General features: G+C 38.0%; 2 protein-coding genes across 4 annotated transcripts in view; both read right to left on the bottom strand.

Annotated features, from left to right (window-relative positions):
• Nucleotides 1-11,031, bottom strand: part of znf609b (zinc finger protein 609b) — a 76,824-nt gene extending 65,793 nt beyond the window's left edge. For both annotated transcript variants that reach the window (XM_065261612.2, XM_073813089.1), the window contains exon 1: nucleotides 10,612-11,031. The gene's annotated coding sequence lies outside the window, so the exon portion shown is untranslated. The remainder of the gene's footprint in view (nucleotides 1-10,611) is intronic.
• Nucleotides 11,032-16,938: 5,907 nt separating this feature from the next.
• The window catches only part of trip4 (thyroid hormone receptor interactor 4), an 87,305-nt gene continuing 86,132 nt past the window's right edge, over nucleotides 16,939-18,111 (bottom strand). For both annotated transcript variants that reach the window (XM_065261609.1, XM_065261610.1), the window contains exon 13: nucleotides 16,939-17,153. In XM_065261609.1, the coding sequence (XP_065117681.1) occupies nucleotides 17,095-17,153 (59 nt within the window). In that variant the 3' untranslated portion in view covers nucleotides 16,939-17,094. The remainder of the gene's footprint in view (nucleotides 17,154-18,111) is intronic.

Here is an 18,111-nt window from a genome sequence, read left to right as displayed (position 1 = left end):
TCCGCGTCCGCGGAGCTTTTCGAGTATACTCCCTGCGGCTACACGCGGATGGCCGCGTTCGACACTATACGCAATACAAATGATTTCTTATTCAAATTATTAGTCTAACAGGCTGTCAGGGCAGCACTGATTTGGCGACATTTACAGTACATTAAAACATTAGGATAGGTGAAGAAAAGTAACTGATCCACCATTGCAAACACAGTTTAGAACAAACAACAAGACAACAAAGAACAAGAATCAAACAAACATGCTCCAGAGCTTTCTGTTCTTTGAAGAAGTAAAAGTTAAAGAAGAAAAACCATAGTGTGTGTGCAAATGCTGTCTATTTCCTTTGTATAATTGTTTATAGTGGAATGCACTGTCTAAATATTTTCACGCGCATGCGCTGTTGTACGCGGACTGTACGCGCACTGTCCGCGGGGTCTCAAATTTTGGGCTGCAAGCAGACGGTCCGCGCGGCCGGCCGCGGACCCTCTCGATGACGAAAATGACGTCATGCAGACGGCGCGCATACGCGGACGTCCCTAGTATACTTTCGGCTTTAGACTGTACTTTTATCAATCCGAGCCCGGGCGCCCCCCTTGTCATTAGGATGTGATTGTTTTGAGCGGGAAGTAAAGCACTCTCTTATGTCATTCTGAAAAGTTAAAATGTTTTTGAAAAGCCTGGAAAAAACTAGCGCGTCGCACCACGTGCAAGTCGCGACCGCATCGCTTCCAGGGCGCACATACTGCGCGCATACATTTGAAATAATGAACTTGAGCGCGCAATAGATGCATGAATCACCGCTTCCAAAGTACCTGTGTTTGCGGCGTCATCTCTCCTAAATCCAAAATAATTCCATGATACAGCTGAAGTGCTGTTCCTTTTCACCACAAGGTCTTCGTCTGTCAACACATTTTCCTCACTCTTCTCCACCATCGTTTTTGCTAACAGGCACAGCGTCGCAACTGACACCTCACAAATCAATCTGAGCGTAGCTGACTTGGGGGTTCCCCTGATTGGCCTAATAGCATGAACGCGCAAACCATCCGTGCGTCCCAAACTGCCTACTTCCATACTATATAGTATGCAAAGAGTACGAGAAGTAGTGCTTTTCGCCTACTATATAGTATGGAAGTATGCGGTTTGGGACACAGGGCATGTCTTCAGGACTAAACGTGATAGGTCAAACGTTTATTACATGCACTTACCGTTTTCCCTTCATTCATCGCGTCAAGGCTGTCTGTTCGCGTGAGTTTATATCGCGATGACGATGAAAATTCGATGTATCGTTCAGCCCTAGTTCCTACATCTTAAACAGCCTATTATATGCCCTAATAAATGAGCGTGCTGCGAGTGACAAGCAAACAGCCAATAACAAGTGTTGCTGTGGGGTTCGTTTGCACCATCGCCATGTAACAGAAAAAAACACGAAAACGTGTAAAAATAATTGTCGCTATCGAATGATATAACACGTTATATCGATGATAAACATTTTATCTCTATCGCAAACATTTGGCTCACATTATAGACAGTTTCAGCAGTAACAACATAAACAAGCGGCTTCCGGTAGTAACTTCCGGTAAACTCCGCTAAGAATAAATAACAACAAACTACTTTAAACGTAGTTTATTTATATAAGAAGCAAAATAAACAACATGTAGATTACCTAGAAAACAAAAACATTTGTTATTTTTGACAAGGTATTTGTTCAAGGAATCAGAAAATAAAGTTTGGACCAGACTCATATTGTGTCACCGCACATGCGTCCGATGAAACCGTCTATAGCCTTCCGTGCCAGAACCCAAGTGAACCGTGCTAAAGCAAACCTCTGCAAGCCGGCCCAGATAAAATTAACCATACCGCACCTTGACGCGGCACAGAGCGATCACACTAGCCAAACGAACCAAGCTTTGGGGGTCAAACGCACCCAAGCGCGATTTGAATATTGTGAGTGCGCCCTAAATGAGTGTTTAAACATATTTATTGAAGCGTCTAAGCGACATGTACACCAAGGCTTTTACGCCGGTGGCTGCCGTATGTTTTCAATTGTTTCTAATGGAAGTGCAGCGCTTTTCAAAAATGCCAGCAGCTCAACGCTGAGCACCCACAGTTGAAAAATGTTTGGGTGAAATTCTCAACTCGCCAATGTCACTTCTAACTTGGCCGTCCAATCACAATAGAGGAGGGGCGGGAGAAAAAACAACAAACAACTGGCGCAACATTCAATGACTGACAAACAAAGCAGAAGTATCAGAGCAACCAAAGTGCAAGACGAAAAAATGCTGACAAGCGCCTACAGCTGGCAACGCCTGCCGTTTTCAGATGCAGTTAAACGCTTTGGTGTATATCACCCCCTAAGAGCCCATCCACACGAGATACGTTTAGCTATACAAGTACCAATTTTGTATCGTATCGGCATTTCGTTCAGACGGATCCCAGAGTCCCAGACGGGTCCCAGAGTGAATAAAACTGAAACCGATATGCCGATTTCTGGCAATTTTACATTTTACATATAACAAAGCAATCTTACTAAACTGCAGCCCAACCTTTACCCTATCTCTGTATGATCACTCATGAAATGTACAATAAAAACGGGTGGATGACAAGTGAATTGAGCATAACATCACCGATCCCTCTACAATTGTCATAGCATCCATAAACATTACAGGGTTACAAGAAACATCTTTTCCAGATGTAAGCTCCCACTGGACTTGGACATATTGATTTCTCTGGGACTAACCAACTGTGACAAAGGATGAGAAAACTTTCATTATCAAAGTTTGTTTGTGGTGAAGGCACTTTGCAATATGAACCGAGAAACATAAAGAACCCAGAGCGAAGCTGAGCCTTTCAAACATAAAACACAAAGAGTAAACATCTAACTCTACCCTGCAGATATAACTCAACTCTACAGGCATTGAAGAGCTGAATAAGAAAACAATCTGCCTGAGATGCAGGTGATAGATTCACCCTGCGGCTCACTGCCAACTCATCTCCACATAAGTAAGTACTCTCTATATCAAGCCATCCGGTTCAAACAGCAAACTTAAGCTGGATGAACAAAAGAGTTAGAAACCAATTTCAATGTAAAGATCCATGGTAAATGTTCTTTATAAGAACGCTGACAAGGTGATTGTTTATATATTTGACTATGTGGTGGTGGTGACAACACCCATGCAAAAATGTATTGTGGTATAGATTCAATGACATGGTACAATTCTGGTTATACTACAGAAGTGTAACAATACAAAAGAAAAAAATTAAGTGGATGCATCGATTATATTTTTTAGTAGGGTGGGCAATTAATCCCTTGCGATTCTCATGCGTATCTCACCAGTAAAGCCAGTTTTGTGATTAGTAGTAAATCACCTTCATCCGTTTCAGATGGAGCGGCATTTACTACACAGAGCTGTAGACAATTCGCCTCCAATAATTTATGCAATTTTGCAGAGCTTCTCAGTGAAATACGGCTTTGTGTAGAAAATGCCACTCCATCTGAAAGCAGGTGATGGGGATTTACTACTAGAGGTCGACCGGTATGTTTTTTTCTCTGGCCAATGCAGATTCCGATATTTAGAAATCAGTGCAGCCGATGGCCGATATATGATCCGATTTTCTTGGCTGATATGTTTGGAAGATTTTCTATTTGTACATAATAATCAAAATGTCCTCATCATAAGCAGATATTTTTAATGCAAAAATGTCACTATTTAAGCCAAAGTATTTAAAAAAATTATGACTGGTATTTCTGAAGAGTTTGAAAACCTCCTTCGCACCATGCATTTATCAGACACAGATATTACCTGATACTCTACTGTCATAATTTCTTGCTCTTTGTTCAGTTTTTTACCATGGTTTTATTGCTTTTTGGTAGACCTGATAAATTATTTAATCATCATAGAGTTAACATAGTAAACATCTAAGTTTTTTAAGGGCTCTTTATAGTCGTGCGTAGGTCCTACGGCTTATGTTCCACATCAGTTTTCATTTATACTTTTGCGTCATCGTCCGTGTCGACATGCAAACACACGCGCAGACCGCTGGTATGCAGTAACCACGCGTCTAACCACAGAAGCAGCGCAAACGTCAAAGGAGAAGAAACTTAGCAAGTTAACCCACAAACGAAGAAGAAACAGCAACTTGTTGTGTATAATTTGAGAAGACCAGCAATGATGGAAGTAAATAAACAGCGACTTTTGATGCAGTTTGAGTAAAATCGCTCCTCAACTTGGCTCATCTTTGCTTTCACCGTCATACCAATGACGCAGTTTTTTTTTCCTGATGGGAGGGGTTCTGGTGGACCAATCACAGCGCTTGCGGCTACGGCGTAGAACCTACGCACGACTATAAAGGGCTCTTTAGTTATGTTGGCTTGACAAAGCCAACATACTGTTGTTGTATCTAAACTTATTATTATTATTATTCTTATGCTCCCCCACTTTTTCTGACTGTAACTCCTCCTAGAGCTTTCAAGCTACACCCACAAAACTTTACAAAACTTTTAAGACTGGTCCGTAGATTTATGCTATGACTTTTCTAACTGATGGGACCTTCCGAATTCCTAAACGGGGGGCTCAAACACCCCAAAATTTCCATTGACTTAACATTGAGACAAACTTTGACGAGTCATAGCTGCGAGTGAGAAACTTGTAGAAACTTGTGGGTTACCACATTTAAGGAGGCTGACAGGCTCTGTAAGAACATACATCACAATGGGGTGTAAGCTGTACCCCTGGGGTGTAAGAGGCCCCCAAAATTTCCCATTGACTTATAATGGGGCAGGAAACATGCCCATATAAAGGAATAAAAGCGTCCCAGATGGAATATCTTCACTTAAGAGTGTCGTAGAGACATGGGGGTTGGACCGTTTTACTTGTGGCTTGAAGGTTGATCATTATGGGATGCCAATTTTCTCCCTAGCAACCAAACTTAGTACCCTAGCAACGGAATAAACAAAGCCTTATTTCTTCGCTTCAGAACATCTTAGAGACACGGGGGTTGGACCGTTTTACTTGTGGCTTGAAGGTTGATCATTATGGGATGCCAATTTTCTCCCTAGCAACCAAACGTAGTACCCTAGCAACGGAATAAACAATGCCTTATATCTCCGCTTCAGAACATCATAGAGACACGGGGGTTGGACCGTTTTACTTGTGGCTTGAAGGTTGATCATTATGGGATGCCAATTTTCTCCCTAGCAACCAAACTTAGTACCCTAGCAACGGAATAAACAAAGCCTTATATCTCCGCTTCAGAACATCATAGAGACACGGGGGTTGGACTGTTTTACTTGTGGCATGAAGGTTGATCATTATGGGATGCCAATTTTCTCCCTAGCAACCAAACGTAGTACCCTAGCAACGGAATAAACAATGCCTTATATCTCCGCTTCAGAACATCATAGAGACATGGGGGTTGGACCGTTTTACTTGTGGCTTGAAGGTTGATCATTATGGGATGCCATTTTTCTCCCTAGCAACCAAACTTAGTACCCTAGCAACGGAATAAACAAAGCCTTATATCTCTGCTTCAGAACATCATAGAGACACGGGGGTTGGACCGTTTTACTTGTGGCTTGAAGGTTGATCATTATGGGATGCCAATTTTCTCCCTAGCAACCAAACTTAGTACCCTAGCAACGGAATAAACAAAGCCTTATATCTCCGCATCAGAACATCATAGAGACACGGGGGTTGGACCGTTTTACTTGTGGCTTGAAGTGTAATCATTATGGGATGCCGATTTTCTCCCTAGCAACCAAACTTAGTACCCTAGCAACAGAACAAACAAAGCCTTACATCTCCGCATCAGAACATCATAGAGACATGGGGGTTGGACCGTTTTACTTGTGGCTTGAAGGTTGATCATTATGGGATGCCAATTTTCTGCCTAGCAACCAAACTTAGTACCCTAGCAACGGAACAAACAAAGCCTTATATCTCCGCATCAGAACATCATAGAGACATGGGGGTTGGGTCTTTAAACATATTAGCTTTATGCTGACTTTATCCTAAATCATGTTAGCTTCATGCTAAATCAGGCTAGCTTTATGCTAAATTATGTTAGCTTTATTTTAAAAAGCTTCATACTTAAGCATACTAACAACAAGATAGCCTACTAAACCAAACTTCTGTCAAACTTCTGTCAAACTGTCTTAAACGTTCAGACCAGGCTTTGTCAAGCCAACATAAAGTTTGTCCTCAAACTTTAATATCTAGTTTAGACTGTTATTTAGGGCAAATCTTTCACATTTACTTTCTGAGGTGCTATAAGTGACTGATTGTACTGACAGTGACGTATTGTGGGTTCAGTGTTGGACAGATTTGTTTCAAACGTTTATTCAAACGAATCGGTTCAAAGGAGTCAGTTCGCGAATTGGGCGCGTTGTGTGCTAATCCAGGCTGAGCAACGCAAAACTGTGAACAAAGTGTTACTGTAACAACACAGTCTACACATGATCCTCGCTAGACATGATTTGGTCTTTTGACCTTTCGCCATCGTGTCAGTTTTGTTTTGAGTAATATGCGTGTGGGGGAAAGCAGAGAGACAGTTTAAAGTTAGAAAGGGTGCTCACGCGTCTCTGCTCACTTTGTCACAAAAAGATAATCACTCATCAAAAAACAATCAACATTAAATCACATTAAATAAGCCCAATCTTTGTGACCGCATGGACGGTGCACTGTGAGACATAAGCCCATTGCGCTGTTGTACTGGTTGCTTAATTTTCGCGATCCCGCCATCTTTACTAAAGCAATTTGTAAACAAGGCACGGCTGCATAGAGTCTCCCAGCAAGAGAGGCAACGTCAAGAGTTCTACAATGACACTTAGGTGCCCGCAGATGCGCCTGTCTATTAATCGGCCTAAATTTGCAGCGAAATCTGCCTAAGACGATTTTTTTTAAATATGCCAAAAATCTGCCAAATTATCCACCCGGCCGATAAATCGGTCAACCTCTACACCCCGCCGCTTTTTTTGCCACGCCTCCGGAACCACCCACCTGCCCAACCCTACCACCTTAACTAACACATTTTTTGTATTCCTAATACGAAGACACTCAGATCTAAACCCAACATTTGACAGGCAGTAAAATGACCAAACGTTGTTCACTTTTTTATGTGGCGTAGCACACAACACCACCCCAACATGCAGTAAAGTCTTATTCAAACAGTACCGTGAGGTGTCAGATCCACAGTAATTATGTCTTGTAAATATTTTTCCAAGTGCTTCAAGGGGAATATTCAAAAATCAGACCCTGAACCCAGGGCTCCAGACTGCCACCAAAATTTGAGAGTGAGCCACTGAATTATACATCCAGTCGCACATGTGCGACCAGTAAATTTGACCTTTTTTTGTGATGTGACACTGAATTTAAATCAGCACATTGTACTTTCTGCATCAATCATCAAAGTATTTATTAGTAATACAGTATTACTTAGTAGAAATGTGAATATTTGGTTAGCATGTTGATTTACGGTATGTGCCCCTAAATTTTCTGGTTGCGCCCCTAAAATTTTCAATTGGGGCCACTGTGCTCCTAGTGAAATAAGTTAGTCTGAAGCCCTGGAACCACAAAAACCTGTCATAAGTTGCACAAGTATATTTGTAGCAATAGCCAACAATGCATTTGTATGGGTCAAAAATATATTTTTTTATTTAAAAAAATCATAAGGATATTAAGTAAAGACCATGATGATCCATGAAGAAATGTAGTACATTTCCTACATAGGGCTGTGCAAAAATATCAATACAGCTAACTATCGTGATACATTGGTGTATCGATATTTTAAAACAAATTAAAATCCCTCTGTGTGCTTCAAACGACCTCCTCTGCCGCTGCTGTAGTTGTCGCGGTCTATTTGTCTGTCGTATACGACCATTCGGCCAATGTCTCAGAAGTTAGTGGGAGTGAGAAAATGGCAAAAATTTGTAAAATGCCTGCAGCTTTCAAAGCCGACGTGTGGACGCACTTTGGCTTTAAGAAAAAAAATCAGCTCTATTTTTTGTTTACATTTTTGATAAAAAAAGAGAAAAAGTATTGCAACGCGCAACGTATTGTACCGTGATACATGGTATCATGCCCCATGTATCGTGATGCGTATTGTATCGTAAGGCCTAACCCAGCCCTATATTCCTACATGTATATGTAGATATTAATCATTAGTAATGTGCTAAGGACTTCATTTGGACAACTGTAACGGCAATGTTGTCAATATTGATGTTTTTTGCACCCTCAGATTCCAGATTTTCATATAGTTGTATCTCTGCCAAATATTGTCATATCCTTACAAACCATACATCAACCATAATGATTGGTTTTGTGGTACAGGGTCACAAATATTCTGCACAATAAATGCTTGTTTACTGCAATTACATTGTTGTTATATCGCTCTCATATCGGCCACATTGCTTTTTTTCAATAACGGTATTGGCCAGGAAAAACCCATACTTGTGGACAACTTAAAAAAAAAAGTTAAAAGCCTTCATGCACATATAGAAGCTAGTCACACAAAGACATTAAAAGCAACAAAAAACCTACACACTAAAGCATTTTGGCCTACTACTCATCTAGTGTCATTGTACCATTTTGTATGGGTGAAAACACTGTGGTCAACACTCCACATAGTCATTGTTGTTAATATAACAAGTTACTATATACTTTATATCCAATATCAATGATATTTACAAGAATCTCAAAAGCACATTAAAGTTCACCAGGAAACATTTTGTTACTGCTATGAGCCAGAATACAGAAATAAAGGACTATGAAGGATTACAAAAGTATCATGAATTACCCACAAGCCTACAGCACGAAATCATTATCAAGTGCCAAAGACTTTAAGCTAATGCTGATGAAGAAATATACTTTCACCGCAGATGATTTAAAGGTGATGAGTGTGCAAAGTGTAGTGCATTTGATGATGAGGTCTAAGACAGCGGAGGGAAAAGATTTACTAGGAGCTAATATAAAACCTACAGTTTCATCATAAACCAAACATATTAGCCTGTCAACAGAATGAAAACTTCAGAGCACCACAGTTTTAGACATTACTAACTTCAGTCATATGACCACCTGCACTGAACATTGAAACTTAAAAAAGACAATGGTTGAACAAGGTACCACAGTAATTTTATGTTTTGGACACGACCGAGGTGGTAATAACGCTGTATTCTTTGAAGTACCTTGGAGCACAATGTATGGTGAATACTGCGCGATTGGGATACTTTTTGACATTGAAATGACAGACAAAAGTGTCAATGTACCTGAATTCATCCCTGAATACATTATATTAAATATGGTAATCATTAAATATAGCAAAACAAAATCAGGGTTCCCACTCGAAGTCAAAAGTGTCAAATAAAAAAAGATACTCTTTCTTAGGGCTGCTTGATTATGACAAAAATATAGTTGTTGATCAATGCGATGACTATTATTGTGGAATAGTAGATTTTACATTGACTTTTTTATGTTTTATCCCTTTTTGAGAAGCAGCTGCATGGTAAATTCTTAACATCCAAAAATCAAATAACAAATAATTATGGGATTAATTTTGTTTGTAAAAAAGCCCAAACGAATGGATAAAAGGCAGGTAAACTATTTTAAAATATTTGATTCAACACTAAATTTGGTCACAAACTTACTGCTGAAACGCGCACAAATGGACAGCTGTTATTGAGACTTTTATTATGTATAAATTATTATGGAATTTATTCTCCCCCCTAATTGTAATCCCGATTAGTTTTTTCGATTAATTGTGCAGTTACTACACTTCTACTACAATAAAACCATGTTACATTTTCCTGAAGGCAAAATACTTGAAATATTACAATGTTACCTTGTTGAAAATGTGTTGTTAGTTTTAGTTCCTGGTTAGTAGTTAAGCAAATTGGAGAGAGAAAACAAAACACAAATAGCTGCACACTGTCAGTGTAACATGAACAAATGTATAACTGCTGTATTACATGAACTCTTGGAGTGAGTGCTTAATGTAAACGGAAGTGATTCGCGAATCGCTTTCAGTCCGCTGATACTCACTGACATTCACAACAGAATCGAGCGACTATTACTAACACTCCAACGTAAACAAACCAAACAACCAAGATGTTTTGTTTGTTTATCGTCTGTATAGACATTTTACGAGTGCATTTCCTCATGTAGTGATAAAATGACGAAAATGATTCGAATCATCGATTTGAGTCTACGCGCGTGTTATTCCAAGATTCGAATCAAATAATGGAGCAGCGCTGCACCTCGTGCAACCCTCGCGCGGTGTAATCTTCCTCGTGAAAATTAGCTAACAATTGTTTTAATTTACAGTAACCATAGTTTAACCATGGTATTTGTAGTCAAACTATACTGATACACATAATAACGAGTCCGCCAAAAACATGTACACTACAGGTTTACTACAATAATACCGCGGTTAATTTTTATGTGGGTTGAGGAAATGCCTGTCTCAGACGAGCAAAGCATGTGTGAGCCATGACAACCGAGCTAAAGCTAACGGGCTAAAGCACCTCCAGTCTCCATCTGCATCAATAAAACACCACCCCCTACCCACACACATACACACACAGCCTACATATACACACACACTCACACACAAAAGAAATGCACCACTTACCCCACACGCAAACCCCTATCCAGTGAACACTTATGTACATTCCATAGAGTAGAGTGGAACGGCCTCTGGATTTGCGCACGGAATTCCAAAAATGATCCCTAAACAGTGCACTTCCCAACACATCCAGCAACTATAGAAAGGCAAGGCCAGCAATTCGCTGGACTGCAGCCATCACACTCCTAAAGATCCCGTTCAAAAATGGAAACACTGGTCTGAAACTGGCACCGCAGGGTCCAAATCTCACAGCTTTCTTCAAATGCGTCTTTCTCACACTCCACGACAATAAATTCAACATCCCGGCGCGTCCATTTTCACGTATATTCATTCATTTTGTCCTTCAGTTGGGTCTTAGATCCCTCGCTCCTTTGAGTAAGGGAGATACAATGTAACTAAAGGACAGGAGGAGGAAGCGCCATGAAATCCAGGAGAGCGATCCGCGTGGATTGAACCTAAAGCGCAGGGTCTGTGATAAGATGCGGATACTGGATTTAACGCTCGGGAACTGAATCGGTTGTTCCATTACAACCCTGGCAAGCATTTTTATTTTCGTTTTTTGAGCACGTGTTTGAACTGGAGAATGTAAAAAACATTTATTAACTTATTATTTTACATTTACCTTACACATCTTTGATTTGATTACTTTGTAGTTAGAAAAATTGGCTAATCTTGGGTTAGAAAAAACATTTATATGAAATCAGAATGTTTTAAAAGGTAACACATTACTTAGCAAACATGAACCAACAATGAGTAATATACTTACAGCATTTGATAATCTTTGTTATTGTTTATATTTGCTTTTAAATTGTTCATTGACTAATGTCAACAGCTTTTGATTTTTAAAAAGCAACAGTAAATGTTGAAATTAAATTATCATTAAAACAGCACTTGCAAATACTGCTATTTGTCTGCTTGCACTAATTCATATTTTACATTTATATGCATACATTCTACATTTATTTATTGTAATGTTTTCCTAATAAATTCTCAACAGGAAGAATTAATTTATTTTAGACTTTTTTCAATTTTCTCCTTTTTGTCCTAATCTGTAAAATTGGAAAAGTTGCACCAAGCATTTCACTGCATGTCATGTGTATTGCTGTATGTGACACTTTATACATTCTGTAAACCTGAGGTGGGCAAACTTTTTTGACCCGAGGGCCACATCAGGTTTTGTAATACAAATGAATGGCCGCATACTATAGTGTGGCATTAAGCCTCTTTTATTTATTCCATATCAACACTCCATTACTGTAAATAGATATATGAGGATGCAGTTCCTTGTACCATTTTATTGTACATATCACTGGATATACATACAAATATAAAAACAGATGTGTACAGTTCTGAAAAAAAAACATTCAAATATTACAATTTGGGGAAAACATTTGACATAGTAATACGCTCATTTCTAGGGTTGCCAAAGATTAATCATGATTAATCGCATACAAAATAAAAGTTTGTGTTCGAATAATATATGTGTGTGCACTGTGTGTAATTATTTTGTATATAAATACACACACATGGGTTCATGTATTTTAGAAACATTTACATGTATATATATTTATTTAGATTTTGATATAATTGATATTATATATATAAAAAATATATATACATTTTTTTTTCTTAAATGTATACTATATATATATATATATATATATATATATATATATATATATAATTACACACACAAATATATTATGCAAAATACAAACTTTTATTTTGTATGCAATTAATCGTCATTAATCTTTTGACAGCCCTAGTCATTTCACATTCATTGTGACCTAAATAATTATCACCCTTAAGAAAATTAACCATGGTATTATTAAAGTATAGTGCAAGTTTTCAGCAGATTGATCACAATTTTTATTCAATTCAATTTTATTTATATAAGCGCTTTTCACAGTTGTTTAATTGTTCCAAATCAGCTTTACATTAACCAAGAAAAAATATCATAGGACACTAAATAAAGTACAGCTGCTTAAATGTATTTTGTACTAGTAAGCAAAGTAATAATGTCAGCTAACTCCTAAGAAACTCCTAGAAGAAAAACCCTGTGGGGAAAAAGTCCTTGGGAGAAAAAAACCCAATCGGTCCACCGAAACTCATCCAATGAGAAATGTTCCGCGGTGCAAAAATAAGTGTGATTAAAAAGCGTTAAAAATGTTTAACGCGTTATTTTTTGTGTAATTAATTAATCTTAATTAACGCGTTGAAGTCCCGGCCCTAATTTTAAGATAAGTCAGTGTAAGTTGTTTTCCGTTTGGACAGCTCTTTAGTCTAGGACTAGTCTAATCCCTGTCCGGGAAACCACCCCTATATGTTTATAATTGACCCAGCAATAGGTATAAACAACCAAGCATACAGTAGGTTAAATTACAACTGGTTGGGTTCGTCCCTTTTTGACCCAATGTTGGGTTGAAAATAACCCAGCATATTATTATTATTATTAAAAATATAATATTAATATTTTAGAAAAATTTTCTTGAATGATAAAGTTTCATCTTTGTGACAAATGATCAAATCAAATATTTGTTAAAAGTATACTGACTGATCTGTTTAATAAATTGAGTTATTCTTCCAATACGCAGTAGTTGGGAAAAGCTAAAATGCATAACTGGCACATTTACATCAGTTTATGAACGATGATAGCAACAATCTTGAAAAATTGTCCTTTTACACATAAATACAAGTTTGACTACATGCTGTGAATTCCTAACACTCCTAAAAATGTCTTAATATTAAAGACAGAAAACTAACGGTGCTAATTGGCCATTGAAAGTCTCCATCATCCAATGTCAGTTTCCAGCTGGCTGATGGCAAACCAGCAGCTGTTTAGCATCATTAGCATTGGTGAAGTTATGAACTCTGGTATCTGGGTGGCAGCTTTGAGTCTGTAACCACAGGTACGCTCATTCGCACGTTCTTTACAGAGAGAGTCCAGTCACACAGCGGTAAGGGAAATGCCGGCAAGTAAAGTGCTGACTGGGAACAGGAAGACGCACCGCTGATATTCCTTCTACAACCTAAGCCTCTTTCAAAATGCCCCCTCATTCAAATGCAAAACCATAAGCTTTTCATAAGATAATTAGCTCCTTCACACTTGAATCATGCATTTAATGGCCCATACTGTTTGTTTAAACAAATGCAGGAAATTTGTTTTGAATACTTGATAATAATCTCGTATAATCGAGAAAGACTTCATTAATAAATCCCATGTAGCCCACACACAATCAGGCTGTGCGAAACAAAATTTTGCAGCTCTCCAGCACCCCCCCCCCCCCCCCCAAAAAAAAACCTATTGTGTTTTGACACAAAGGAGTCCCCAGCACCCCATAGGTGGTTGAGATGAGCGAGTTTGATTAGCTGGTCTCTGGCTTAAGGCATGGGAGGGTTGTAAAAAGGTTTAATCTGAAACTCAAACAGAATTTGGATTGTGGCAAATTGCAGAACGATGCAAATGTAAAAGAAGCAAAGTAACAGATGTGGTAAAACAGGGAATGTCATGAAAATGGTCAAGAAGGTCTATATTCAGGTGCACGCCAATATATAAGATATACAAGATGACATTTTCATATATTTTGCATTGCATATGAAAGTCATGGAAGTGTAGGGGTGAGCGGGGCACAAACCAACGCGGGGTTAATTGTAACATGGCTACTTTAAATATTTATACAGGGCCGAGCAATCTGTGCTTTTGGTCTATTACTGTTAGAAAATCATCTCCTGTGAATTTGTGATGCGTTTTGGTTAAGATATTGAACAAAGAGTGTTTTAGAGGCATGGACGTAATTTTCTTCATCTTATGTTTTTTTATTTATTTCTGAGTTGGGTGTGTCAGTCACCAAATCCAACCTTATATTATTTTAATTAGTGTCTTGTTACCTAAAACATAACAGCATTTTGAAACACATCAGCAACTCCTAGTCACTGATAGCTGGGATTAAAAACATTTTTACACAGCGGGGTTAGTTGTCACACAGTGTTAAGCCTCAGGTATACAATGATACTGAAATGAAAACAATGTAAATACTATTCATCAAAATAATAACTGTTAATACAATATAACTCACAATTATGATTTTTTTGTCTTAATTGTGCAGCCCTTTAAAAAAATATATATTTATATGCATTGATATATAAGAATGGTTAGATGGGATCATGAATGGATAAATTTGTGGATATCTATCTATTACAGGCAGATATATAAACAATATCCAACTTTAGTATATAAACAGAATTTTATTGAATTATTTGTTTAAACTAAATTTTGTTTGTTACAATGAACCCCACCTATAGGGTAATGTTTGCACTCCTGTCACTTTCAGAGTAATTGTACGATAACGATAGGCAGAGGTCTATAATACTTAAGTATTTTAGTTACATTTTCCAAGCACCTGTGCTTTATCAGAGTGTTTGTCTTGGGAAAAAAATACCTTTCTTTACTAAAAAATGTTCACTACATTCTAAAGCATAGAATCATACTGTGTATTAATTCTTGAGTAAAAGTACGATTTTTTTTACTTAAGTACAAAAAATTACTAGATGTTTATGGTACTTAAATATTAAATATAAACAAAAAACTTGAAATTATGAAATGTAGTGGAGTAAAAATTATGATAATATGTTTTGGAATGTATGTTTTCCAAAGAAAAACACTAATAAAATACAAATAATTAAAATTTTACTTTTATGTAGAAAGTAAAAATACTTAAGTTTTATTTGTAGCAGAGATGTGTGTGTGTTAATTGTGTACAAATATTTTTAATCTAACTTAAATATTTTTTGAATGATGGAGCCAAAGCCAAAAAGCGTTAGTTTGTGTCCCGAACCAAAATTACATTTTGATTTTGGCTTTTATCCGTGCATTATATAATATACATTTTATCAGTATTTGTGTTCCTTGGAATCGAACCCACAACATTTTGCGCAGCTAATGCAATGCTATACAATTAAAATAATATTGTAAATTAACTAGGTTTATTGTTAATATTGTAAAAACAACATTTTATATTTAATTTTGTGTTTAAGACAGCTAATAGCCCAGACGTTTAGACAAAAACAAGGCAAACATTTTAGTGAAAATGTAACAGATGTCTAACCTTAGCCCAAGAAATAAAATAAATAAATAAATGAAACCTAACACCTTGTAATCACTGTTGACTTCGATATCAGACACTCATTTTCCAGCTCCTTTAGAGTTTAACATTTGATTTTTACCGTTTTGAAATCCATTCTGCCGATCTCAGGGTCTGGCGCTACCACTTTTAGCATATCTTAGCATAATCCATTGAATCTGATTAGACCATTAGCATTGCGCTAAAAGTAATCAAAGAGTTTCGTTATGTTTCCTATTTAAAACTTGACTCTTCTGTAGTTACATCGTGTACTAAGTCCGACAGAAATTTAAAAGCTGCGATTTTCTAATGTACCAAGCATAGTGATATTACGCACTCCCCGAAAATAGTCCCTTGCCATTGAAAGTAACCAAAGGGCCTATTTTCGGGCAGTTCGTAATATCACAACTTTTAATTTTCTGTCGGTCTTAGTACACGATGTAACTACAGAAGAATAGGAAAAATATCGAAACTCTTTGGTTATTTTTTAGCGCGATGCTAATGGTCTAATCCGATTCAATGAATTATGCTAAGCTATGCTAAAAGTGGTAGTGCCAGACCCTGAGATCGGCTGAATGAATTTCAAAACGGTACGGTAAAAATGAAATGTTTAACTCTAGGGGAGCTGGAAAATGAGGATATTTTCAAAAAAAGTGTTGTGTTCCTTTAACATTTATTTGCTTGTTATGTGCTTGGCAATGTAAAGACCCTTCTTTACCATGCAAATAAACCTATATGCAATCTTGTATCTATATAAATATATACACACACACAACACAAAAAACTATGTAGTGACTGATGTATTTTTCCCGAAAGTGAATGTATACTCATGCAACGGCTACTTTAATGCCTTTGCCATCATTTAATCTAACACGACTGGAGCCGATCATTTGCTCTTTCTGGTGAAGAGATGCTTGTGTCACAAAGAGGCCACTCAATCACTTTGAGAGCAGCGGGCCCAAAAACCCGAGAGCTGCTGGCTTTGACAGCCATTGTGGCCCAAATAACAAGAGTAGCTCCAATACGAGCTCTCCAGCACAATTGGCTCTTTAGTAGGCAGAAAATTCCATGCTCAGCCAACCGGGTTCAGACCGTCAGCGTTACGAGCTGGAAATCCAATTGAGATTAAAAAGGGTGCTGGTTAACTGTAGGGCAACATTTTTAAGCAAAGTAATAATAACCGAATGATTGGCACAAATAATGAAAATGCAAGTGCAGTCTTACAACCTTTTATTGCAGAAAAAGCAACATTCAATTAAGGAATGATTGTGCATTTAATTCGTATGTCTTGTACGTAGCGTGTTGCATCCGCCGCGAGGCTTCCTCTGGGATTCTCTTTTCCTCTTGACCGGCATGGCTTTGTTTCGGGTCACGCTGGCTGCATTAAACACTTCTTGGCACTTTGGTGGCTCTGGCTCTCCAGTTTCCCTGTGTGAGAGAATGGGGAGGGGCGGGGTTAATGGTGATTCAAGTCCCTGTGACCTTTTCAAAGCTCCCTGTCAAACAACGAAAAGCCGCCTGCTGAGGCGAGGGCTGGACTCAGGAAGAGGGAATTTATGAATCTGTTTACGCACACATTCACACACTCTCTCCGTCACACTCCCTCGTCGTTTGCAGAGCGATCGAAGCGCTGGAAATGTCACACTGGGACTAAAACTCACGTTATTCCTTATGAAAGGAATATAAAAAATCCTGATCATTTACTCACCCGCATGTCATCCAACATGTTTGTCTTTCTTTGTTCAGTTTCTTTGTATGGATTTTTCCCCATATAGTGGACTTATTGGACAGTTTACAGTTTCAATGCAGTTTAAATGCAGCTTCAAAGGGCTCGAAAAGATCCCAACTGAGGCATTAGGGTCTTATCTAGCAAAAAATCGTCATTTTCGCAAAAAAAAGTACTTTTAAACCACAACTTCTCGTCTTGCACTAGCCGTGTGAGGTGTGAGTGTAACCTTATGTCAAAACGTCATGGGTTACATATGTGAAACCCACATTTAAAAAAATGAACTGACACAAAAACATTAATTAGTATCATTCCACATTCAACAACGTCAGAATGATCTTCAATCTACACAATTGTAAACACTGGACGCGGTAGTTTCGCATACGTAAAATTCTGCAGAAATAAGATATTACTGGCAACTAGCTTACATTTATGTTATTTACTGGCAACAGTTTGTTCAAAGTTAAATGAACATGAAACATTTTCAGTCTTTATCTTTTACAGTAAGTTACTGGCAACCAGCTGCATAATTACAGCTATTTTTAAGTGTACGTTAAACGGCTATAGTGCAAGATGAGAAGTTGTGGTCTAAAAGATTTTTTGGTTAGTTTTTTGGCGAAAAGACTCGCCTTATGCCTCGGTTGGGATGGTTTAGAGACC

This window comes from Paramisgurnus dabryanus, chromosome 2 (genome assembly GCF_030506205.2).
Source record: "Paramisgurnus dabryanus chromosome 2, PD_genome_1.1, whole genome shotgun sequence".
NCBI lineage: Eukaryota > Metazoa > Chordata > Actinopteri > Cypriniformes > Cobitidae > Paramisgurnus > Paramisgurnus dabryanus.
This window is presented reverse-complemented; position numbering and strand designations above follow the sequence as displayed.